Below are 10,953 nucleotides of genomic sequence, written 5' to 3'. Positions count from 1 at the left end.
ACCAGAGCCCACCAGCTCTGCCATGGAGCTCACGGCCCTCTATGCCTTGTCCCCCATGTCCCCATCCCCTCCTTGCCACAATCCCCGTTGTGGTACCCTATGCTCTGTGGTGGGGCCATGCCTGTGTCCCAGCGCCTTTCTCCTGAGCAACACATCTCACTGAGGCTCTTCTTCCTCCACACCCACAGCTCCTCCAGTCACTCCAACACCTCCATCAGGTAATGCTCTTCTTTGGCTCTTCTCAAAGTTTTTTACTTGTGGGCTGTCTCCCTGTTGGGCTTTTTGAATATAATTTTTGTTTCTATGGCAATATCACTTTAAACTTGCATGATAATTCTTAGACAGCTGTGCTATCCCCTTGCATCTCAGTGACGCTTATTTTGCAGTTATACTGGTTGGCTGAGGACAAGCCATTTCCTCGCTGTGCTCTTCAGCTTGGTCAAGGCTTAGGAGATGTTGTCTAAATCTCTAACTTTTTTAACCACACATCACCATTGGTAGGGTCGTATATGTACTTTGGTCAGAACTGATGATCTAAAGGGCAACAACATCAAACCATGCCAGGACTACATGTACAGTGTAATTTTATTGACATTAATTTTTTGGGTGCATGCTACAGTTTCCTTATTGTTATGATTTCTATACAGCACTCATAAACCATTTTTTCTCCTAAATTTTTTTCATTTTCCATATGTGTTTTATCTACTTCCCTGATGGTATAATTTAATTTGTCTTCTTTTAGAGTTTCCTTAAAAAATGTGGCTTCTTTTTCAAAATTATACTGGTTTAATTTAAATGTTCTCCATTTGCATTCAGAGTCACAGGTGGTTTATCAGAGAAGCTGTGTCCAATGGGTAATTTTTTGCTCTTTTGCTTACTAGAGCTGTTATGGTCTTCAGCCTGCTACTTTTGCATTAGAAAGCAGATTTTAGGTTTAGAGCTTGACCATTCACAGTAGAAAAAGGTATGAAAGTGAAGGTGCCTGAGAGCCCATCCAGTCTGATCCGAGAAATGGGCAGTGTCTGGGTACAGCTGATGCTCCCATGCTTGGAATAGCCCCAAAATCCCAAAATCCTGAGGCAGAGAGGAGTCTGCTGCATGGGGGGGTATCACTGTGCAGGAACATAAAATGGAGGGGTGTTGTCTTTACGTGTCACCTGTTGTAGGAATTAAGTTCAGAGCTTGTGCTTACCTTCATATAGGGAAACTTTTAGGATTATCTGTGTGTTTAACATAAGAATTAAATGCCATTCATGCTGGCAGGAACATGAAAGATTTTTGCAGCTATGCTTATAGGAGAAACGAGATTTATTTAAGACTTGGCCCAGCAGCCTGGAGTGCTTATTTCAGTCTGAGACAATAAAATTACAGAGTTTCCTAGAAGGCTGGCAACTTATTTATCCTCCAAAGTCCTTAGAGGAACAAAGACAAGCAGCAGAGTAACCAAGGGGATGCTATCTGTTCAGGAAGGTACTTCCATTTTGACTGTCATGACACCTCCCAGAATCAGATCTCCACTGCGGAAAGGAGAGACCAGGGCAGAAAGCATCAAGGTGTTACCAGCCCAGCCTGAAGAGGGTGGTCTGACACCATGGATGAGAATCCCAACTCCAACATGAAAGTAAACCTAAAGCAAAAACAAATATTTGTTTTGATTTGGGTTATACAGAATATCACCAGCAGTCAACAGCAGACCTGCTTTTCAGCAGCTGCAGATGAGAGTCATACAGGTCAAGTACAATTTTGTAGAGGTCACTGTAAGAAAATTCTCTTCCATTTCTTTCAGCAGCACCTTATTTTTGTGGTGGCTCATTCTCAAATTCCTCTGGGATGCTGCAGAGTCCCTTCTACCCTGGAAATTATCCAAACAACGCTGACTGCATGTGGGAAATACAAGTGGAGAACAATTTCCGTGTTATGCTCACATTTAGAGATATCGCGTAAGTAAAACATTGATTCCCTGGGCAAATAAGAAAGTAAAAACTTACTTGAGAGTCTGAAAACTTATTTGAACAGGCAACCTTCCCAATTTTAAAGGTACTTTCGATAACATCCAGCAGTTGGAAGACTAGAACAAAATATGGATTATTGTAGTATTCTCTGCTCACAATTTTCTGCTATGGCTACATCCAAAACAAATAAAACCTCTGTTGTGAAAACTTTAAGTGCTGAAAGATTTTATCACATGTTAGGCAGTTAAATCAGAGTTTCTGAAACACATCTGACAAGGTGCTGACATTTGTTCACCAGGATGCAAAGCCACAGATGCCGGTATGACTATGTTGAAGTCTACGACGGACCTCCACATTCTTCCCCGCTTCTTGGGAGACTTTGTTCTGGCTCCTTTCCCATGTACATATCCTCTTCAAACATGATGACCATTCGCTTTCACAGCGATTCCAGATACACCTTCAGAGGGTTTCAGGCTTACTACTCCTCCATTCCAGCAGATCACAACACTAGTAAGTTCCCCGTTGGTGTTTCTCAATGTGCAAGCCTGTTTATTGCTTTCGTTTGCAAAATAAATATTTGTGAGTATTTAAAGATATTGGGGAATGAAATGATGCATGTGAAATATGATGGCTTGGTGTGAACTGCGCCTTCTAAATTAAGGAAAAAACAACATTTTGTTCAATTCCAACCTTTAATCATTAACAAATTCCAGAAGTCACTATTATATTGTTTCTTCTTCTTCTACCAGCCCTTCTGTGCTTGCCAGACTACATGCATGCAGTGGTGAGCAGAGACTATCTCCAGTCTCAAGGCTACTCGGCGCAGATGGTCACCCTGAACGACAGTCACTGTAAACCGAGAATCACGTCACGCGAGGTTATATTCAACATTCCCTACAACAGCTGTGGGACAATACGAGAGGTATGCTCACCGTTGTGCACGCTGAATTGCAGGACCCACTTTAAAAAATCATGAAAGGGCCATTGTGGTCCACAGTGCTAAGAAGTGAACCAACGAGACCCAAAGGTTTTTAGTGCTTTAGCTTTCCATGCCTTAGGGAATCCCCATGCTTAATAGAAATGAGCTTCTAGGGAGGAAAGCATGGGAGGAAGTTATATGAACTTTCCATGATTTAAAGTAGATGTAGTCTTGTAAGTGCCAGGCAGGTTTGGGATGACGGTTAGAGTTTTATACAGATGTTCAATGCCTTGGGTTTAACAGAGTTTTTCTCCACTGACTTCTGTTTAATTACATACTTCAGCAAGTTTATTTACAATGTGTGAGCAGAAAAGACTAACATCAAGTTTTTTGGCTTAAAGAGTTTAAGATTAATCTATATTTTTAAATTGCATATTACTCTATCAAAATTTAGAACATGGAACTTGACAAAAATGCAATTCCTCATTATAAATTACATGTTAAACAGGAGAATAATGATACAATCAACTATTCCAACATGATCAAAATTACATCTTCTGGGTACATAATCAAGAGGAAGAAGAATATTCACTTACATATCAGTTGCAAAATGCTACAAAACACATGGATGCAAATAATGTATGTTGCTGAGGATACCATAGATGTGAATGAAATTCAGTTTGGAAGATATGACGTGAACATCACTTTTTATGATTCCTCATCATTCTTGTGGCAAGTGCATGACTCTCCATACTACATTGAGTTGAACCAAGATTTGTACCTTCAAGCTTCTCTTCACAACTCTGACCCAAATCTGATTGTGTTTGTGGACACATGTGTGGCATCACCTGATCGTCATGATTTTAACACTCTGGCCTATGATATAATCAAGGATGGGTAAGAGCTTTCTCAAGTCGTTAGAAGCATAGCTGTGATACCCTTTCCGCATTTAATTAAAAGAATAGAGCCAGTCTGAATTGGTTTAGATCTCATTACCAACAGACTGTTTAAAGGGGTCCAATTTTTTATTTTTACAGTATGAGCCTGGAAATAAGAAATGACATTTAGACCTTACTAACATTTTGTTTCACTTACTTCATCCTTGTCCTATATGCAAAATTCAAAGTAGTGGGATTGAGGTAGATGAGTTGAGATAGTGAAAACTGGCAGCAGGAATCCGTAGTCCTATTCTATTTTAGTAAAACCAGGTCAAGCATTAGACTCATTTTTTTATGCCTTGTACAGCACAGACATTAGTAAGAGGCTGTTCTCCCCTCTTCACCACTTACAGTCTCCTTCTCTTAGAAAAAAAGAGTTGCCAATGCTCTAGCTGCTTCATAGGACTTAAATAAGTCTATATTTTAAAAGCGTATGCTATGCTATAGAAGTTGCATTTTTATCCCATTGTGCTCTTAGTACCTGGCCATGATATAATTTTGTTTTAATCTGTTTATTTTTGCAGAAATATACATGTGTGTATCCATGAAGACTAATTCTCTTTTCCGTTTCTTCCTAGATGTGTTAGAGATTCTTCCTACACCACATACTACTCCCCCTACAGCCACTTTGCTCGGTTCAAATTTAATGCCTTCGAGTTCATCCGCCGCCATACGTTAGTGTACCTGCAGTGTGAGCTGGTGGTGTGCAGGCTCGGTGACTATTCCTCCCGCTGCTACCGGGGCTGTATTAACAGGTCCAAGAGAGATACAAGTTCTGTCGAGGAAGAAGTGAAGGTCGTTGTCGGACCACTTCAGCTTCGAGAAGGGGATGCTCAGAGTAGGAATACTGGTAAAGACAAATAAGTTTCTCCCATATTTACTCTAAGACTACTTTGGGCTTCAAGAAAAGCCATAGCTCTGCGTTTCTGATGTCTGTCACTGAAATCTGCTTTTACTAACTTTGCCATAAAAAGAAAGGGATTGTTTGGCTGATCCAAATGTCTACAACTCTCTTCTTCTTTCAACACCTTGCAAACCCCCTGTTTTCTCCTGCATGTATAAAAAGTATAACTGCTTTGCCTATCCCAAAGGAGAGGTAGCATGTAACCTATTTTAGTGCTATAACTCCATTGAACTATTTAGCTCCAGTCTGCTTGTGTAACATGAAGGCCAGCTGGGAGCAAACTCCCAGCCTTCTTGAGAAACATTTAATTCCCTCAGTTGTCTTCTGCTTATGCAGTTTGCTCAGTTAGTTAAGTTGTCATCCCTGCTAATACAAAGCCTGTTCAAATAGTTTAAAGCAATGAATTTGTAAGAAGTTAGCTTCTTTCTGACCCTGATCTGGGATCCATCCCTTTTAAAACAGCAGTTCTTTGTGCCCTGATCTTTAATATACTGAGATCAAACCCCCTCTGCCTCCACTCACAGGGCTGGACTCTTCCAAGCCGCGTCCCCAGGCGGTTCCCGCTGCTGCTGATAATCCCCTCGCACCGGTCATTGCTGTTGCTGCCGTCCTGGCAGTTGTCGTTTTTGTTCTTGCCGGTTTTCTTGCAAGAACTGCACTGAAGAAACCGCTTTCCCATGAGGTGATGTGAGATCAAAAGTCAGCATCATCCACTAAATGACTACAGCGGAACGTCACATATTATGAGCCAACAAAATGCTTCGCTGATGACAGTCACATATGTGGCATTTGTAAGAAGCTGTGATATCTTTATCTACAATGAATCCTAGCCTGTTACAATGCTTTAGAATAACTTTGTAATCCTAACACCTCTTAAATGATTAAAAAATAATTCCAACACTCATGTCACAAGTTGTTTGGTACAATCGTTTTATTGGTTTTCTCCTCTTTAATTCTCTTCTCACATCCTTCTAAGACCATTTATCCGATGCCTCAAAATTTTGTGAGCTGGAGAGAAAATATGAGTGAGATATCAATAAATATTTCAAGGCTTATTAAAAGGGAGGAAGATTTAATTTGGGGAGAGGTAATAGGTCATGTCTGGAAAGGAAATGTAAAAATTGATCTTGGCATGGCATTTGGAGTTGTGGCTATACAATATTCTAATTATTTTGAGCATTGTTTTTAATGCTAAATTTCTCATTGAAACAATAATGGATCTATGCTTACTTATAAAATGCAGAGATGTCCAAGAAAAAGTGATCTGGTATGTGAGCAGTGTAATTTAAAATCAAAGGGAGAAGCGTTTACAAAGCAATAATTTTATTTTGTCTTTCAAATTAATGTCTCTGTGACGAAAATACAAATGAATGTTTTACTGTGTTGAGGAGTGTGGTCTGTTGGATTAAAAATTCGCCAAGTGATGGACTGAGCCCCTGTTTCTGAAATACTACATAGGAAATTTCTAAATATCTTAATGTGGGTTTCAAAAGGAATGAGCCAATTCTTTTTCTTTCTGCATATGCAAAAATTTACAGAAAATATCTGGCTCTAGGAAGCCAGATTGCTGACTCTTGATTCAGAAATGCCTTTTCTTTTGGTTTCTATTACTTTCTTCTGTGTGTCACACACAAAGCAAAATGACCCACATTGTTCAGGGAAACCTGAACCTGATCTTCTCCTACAGTTGGTGGTTCTTCTTTCTCCCAGTCCCTGCCTTTGCCTTCTGTGACTTGGGTGGTGCGGCGGGCACACTTGCTGGTGAAGACTGAGGCAAAAAAGTTATTGAGTACCTCAGCGTTCTCCATGTCTCAGGTAACCAGGTCTCCTGTTTCCTTCCAGAGAGGGACCACGTTTTTGAAACTCTTCTACATATTGCTGTGAAGAGGTGTGAGGTACCTCTGTTTTGTACGAGTGTTGGGCACACCTCTGCGTGTGAGGCTACAGCAAGGCATTTTAATAGAGTTAAACTGTAAAGGGTAGGTAAAAAATAAAATCTAGCAGCAAAGGTAGAACAAATGTCCAAACCTCACAGGGAAGGCCGTGAAGGCTTCCTTGGTTCCTCATTGATGACAGACATATTTGCAAGTCTGAGAAGCAACAGAGCACAGAAATCATCATGCCTTGAGAGGTCTAGAAAAAGTTCCCCAACCGTTTTAGTGCAACTACCGTTGCTCTTTTCTCTTGTGATTTCTGTTACCTCATGACGCACACCTCCTGCTCCTGAGATCCCTGCTATAGCCCTGGTCTCCTTGCTCCACATTGTGGCACTTGTCCCCATGAACACCACAGCCTGTTTCCCACAGGGCTGCTAGGTCCCTGCTGCTGCCTCCATCCTCTGAGCCAGCCACACGTGTGCCACCTCCTCCTCGGCCATGGGCACTGCTGCTCACCCAGAACATAAAAAGCACATCAGCCAGATCTTCCCTCTGCACCCTCAGCACCTCCACCCCAGCCCAACGTCTTCCCACCAGACATTTCCCTAACTTGCCTAGGCAATCTCTTCTCATGCTTAACGAGACTCACTATGGAAATTAGCATCACCATTGACAAGGCTTTTCACAATGTCTATCCTCAGGTTTCACTGTTGCTGGTCAAGCCCATTAGTTCTTGCCCTGTCCCTCCTGGCCATGGGGAGTAATTTTCTCCCCTTTCTCTTTAGGTGCATTTTACTAGTTGAAGATTGATGTTTTTTCCATTAAATTTTCACTTTTCTAGATTAAATAAATCCAAATTCAAAAGATACTGACCTGTTGCAGGTGTTTTGTTTGCAATAATTAAGGCTGAATCACACAATCTGATCACACAATCAAGCCTGATTGACAAGGCTTGTCAAATCAGTTGGAAGCCTTTCCATTGACATACATCCTAAACCAGGCAAAACTGTAAATCTCATCCAGAAGATTGAATCTCAGCCAGGACACATTTCAGGTCTTACCAAAATGTCATTTAAACATTGAAAGACATTTCAGTTTTCAGTAACTATAGTTTCAGAGAGATAGATTCTGTCTTTCCTCCTCTTTCTGTATGAAGACTGTGAGACCTGTATTTTGTCCTCAGACAGTCATGCAAACCTGTTGAGTCTAAGGAAGTTTTCTGTGGGTGTGTGAGTGACTAGAATAGACGAAATGTGGTTTTTGAACAGTTGCAGTCAGGTGAGTGTTACCTGGTAGCTTCAGAGGTTGCAAAAAACCTCATCTACTGGGAAGAGGATGAAGCCTCTTATGGTTTTAGTAGAGGTCTCATATGATTTTTTTCTTTCTTTTTTCTTTTTGCTCCCTCTCACCCCTGCTCCTTGAAAACCATGCAGATATATTCCTGGTACATGTCAAGATCTTGTTACACCTTGCCTTATCTCTCTCATAACTTCTGCTTATTGCTCTTTAATTTAGTCACTGAGTAAAATTAGGCACTCCATACAAAGACTGACTTTTCTTCTGTGCCCAACCAGTTGCTAGCACAGAAGGACCCCAACTTTAGGGCTCCTCGTTTGCTGAAGTTACCTGGTTACAAAGGTTTATACACAGGTTCGGCTAGTGATGTTGAGGTGTTTCTGAAGCATTTGGCATTAGTTGCCACCATCTTCCATTGCTAAGCCTGGATTCGAGCAGAGCTTTTTTTGCATGAGATATGATGAAAATTGAGTTACGCTGATGTGAGGGCTCTGGTCTCCCATGCAAAGAGGTGGCAGGGAGGATGACAATATTAATGTGGCAAAGCCAGGCCTTCTTTCCAAAATGCTGGATCCTGCCATCCCTAGTTTCAGGCTCAGAAAGCCAACTGTGAAGCCCCGGTTGCAGGAGGGTGGCCAAAACCTACTGCTTCAGTTTCTTTTAGAGCTCCTGGGCAGCTTGGGCAGCGTGCATTTGAAAGCTGCACACTGGGCATGTAAACACTTGATCTGAGCCTTGCCAGTGCGAAACAAGCCTTCTTTGTTTCATAAAAGTTCACTGGATTTCTCTAAGGAACGCATTGTTGAGGAAGACAAGTGGACTACTCTCTGCCAACACTGCAAAGATTAATCCAGGCGTCACATGAGATGCTTCCTGAAGGCTGTGAAGTATGACAGCTGGGATGACACTTACAGATCAAGCTGAAAATTAACTGTTTGGAATACAGACTGGAATTTGTACAGTTCTGAGGGGAGCCTGGGGCTGAGACCTCAGCCAGCTCATGGTACCCCTGCCCCAAGAGGTGCACCAGCTGGGGTTTTCTTTGCTGGGAATCACTCTGTCCAGGCTCCCGGACAGCACAAGCAGTCCAGGGTGGGAGATGCTGCAAATCCCTGCAACCGTCTCAGCCTACAGAGCCACCCTGAAAGAGCCTGGGCAGAGCCACCACCGTGGATGTGGGCTGGGGGGGGCTGGTCTGCAAGGGGATGGGGCGACACAGCCACCCCCAGCTCAACTTCAGGGCAGCGGAGAAACTGAGGTGAAAAAAATCTGTCATAATTTTTCGCTTGGCATCACTAATTTTTCTCCCTGGCTGCATGCAGCTGGCTCCTCTTGGGCCAGTGGCTGCCATTGGATATGCCAAGGGGAGGGTTTAACCACTGGTCCCGTAGAAGAGAAGGGCTTCAAACAATAATTAAGGTAATTGAAAAATCAAGCTATTAGAAACAAACTCTTGCCAAAAAAAATTAAGAGAATGTTTTTAAAAGTTAAAAGTATCTCCATTGTATGAAATCGCTAACTTAAAAACAAAAAATAAGGCTGGTCAAACTGCAGAGCACACCCCTTTAAATCTACATGCTTATAAATTCTGAAACATGTTTTATCTGCGTTACAGGGAACCTGGTTAACATGAGCCCCATGCTGACCGCTGTTCGGATGCTACTGCTGTATGGAGGATGTCTGCAGGGGTCAGGTACTGTGCCTTATGCTACTCAGCACTACCTCTCTCTCTCTTGTGTTTTCCTCTAAAATCAATATTGGGAAATTTTGTAACCTGTATCAAAACCCACTCAAACCAGTAGACATCATGGGTGTTTAGCGGGCTTGAGGATTGAAGATGCCACCAAATATTTTAATTATTTCTTTTAATGTAATGTAGAAAAGATTTGTATTGTATTGTATTTTAATGCATTGCAGGAAAAAATACATAATGGTAAGTAAGTAATTTTCTTTAGTGCACTGGAGGGGTTTGGACAAAAATGTAATGACACGCTGAAAGGGGACCCCAGCAAGCAGGTGTGGGAATTTGGTAGAAGCATGGTGAGCTGCATATGTGTAGCATGTTAGTCACAGCCTAGAGTTTAGACACAGCCTAGGTCTGAATTACTGCTTTGGATACACCAGTGTCAGCAGATCTGTTCCATATAGCGAGGTGTTTGTCTGTGACACGGTTTCTGTGAGCTTTGGGAATAATATTAATCAATGCGGGTAATAATCTGGAAATAGTTCAGAGCCAAGGGGTAACACGTGCTCTTCACTGTGCAGATCTTCAGCTGGAAGCCACACAGTATACATGCACCCAGTGCAAAAGTAATCCCTAAGGGGCCACATGCATTCAATTTTTAATTCAATAAGTGAAATGCTGATGGCAGTGACCTTCTGCTATGCTATTCTCAGCTTTTCCAAAGAATTGCCCCTGAGGCTAGTGAATGGGTAGAACAGATTTTCTGCAGCTCTGGAAGAAGCTCATTTTGGTGACGACACAGGGGAAATCCTCCTGGACGAGGTGCAATGCCAAGGGGGTGATGCTCTCCTCTGGCAGTGCTCCCATAACGGATGGTTCGTCAATAACTCTTTTCATCAGGAAGATGCTGGTGTCATCTGTTCAGATAACTTCTGGTTTATTGACGTCAACGATCAGTAGCATGTTATACACACCTGCTGGATTGGGATTCTGGTGCTCAGCGAAAGGGAACTAAACTACCAAAATCATTGTCAGGCTCTTCAGGACATCCCAAACTATTCCCCTGCATTTCAGCAAATATTTCATGAGAGAGTACCATAACCCACACATTAGCCCCCACACTCAAAATCTTCAAATAATAAACTCTAAGGAGCAGGACAGTTACGTTTCTTTTTTTTTTTTGGTAGAGTATAATGCCCTTCAGAGGTTTATCCATCTTGCCATTCCCATTCCTTCCTGACTAAAACTGAATTCAACTGATTGCTCATGAGAATCGTAAACTAACTAGAAATTTCTTTATGTGATGTAGAAAAACATCTTTCATGAGACATGTTACTGTATTTGCAAAATATACGCTATTATGCATTTTAAAAATATAAATAA

The 10,953-nt window shown here is 41.8% G+C and overlaps 1 protein-coding gene across 1 annotated transcript; it reads left to right on the top strand.

The window, feature by feature from the left end:
• The first annotated feature begins 1,591 nt into the window (after positions 1 to 1,591).
• On the top strand, positions 1,592 to 10,530 carry LOC104840806 (deleted in malignant brain tumors 1 protein-like). The gene is made up of 8 exons (XM_010582022.1): positions 1,592 to 1,621; positions 1,840 to 1,940; positions 2,251 to 2,462; positions 2,702 to 2,874; positions 3,380 to 3,768; positions 4,388 to 4,659; positions 9,502 to 9,579; positions 10,340 to 10,530. Exons 1-8 carry the CDS (start codon positions 1,592 to 1,594, stop codon positions 10,528 to 10,530), a joined length of 1,446 nt encoding a protein of 481 aa, XP_010580324.1.
• Positions 10,531 to 10,953: the final 423 nt, after the last annotated feature.

Source organism: Haliaeetus leucocephalus, unplaced genomic scaffold, assembly GCF_000737465.1.
Source record: "Haliaeetus leucocephalus isolate CR32 unplaced genomic scaffold, Haliaeetus_leucocephalus-4.0 Scaffold830, whole genome shotgun sequence".
NCBI classification, from domain to species: Eukaryota; Metazoa; Chordata; class Aves; order Accipitriformes; family Accipitridae; genus Haliaeetus; species Haliaeetus leucocephalus.
This window is presented reverse-complemented; position numbering and strand designations above follow the sequence as displayed.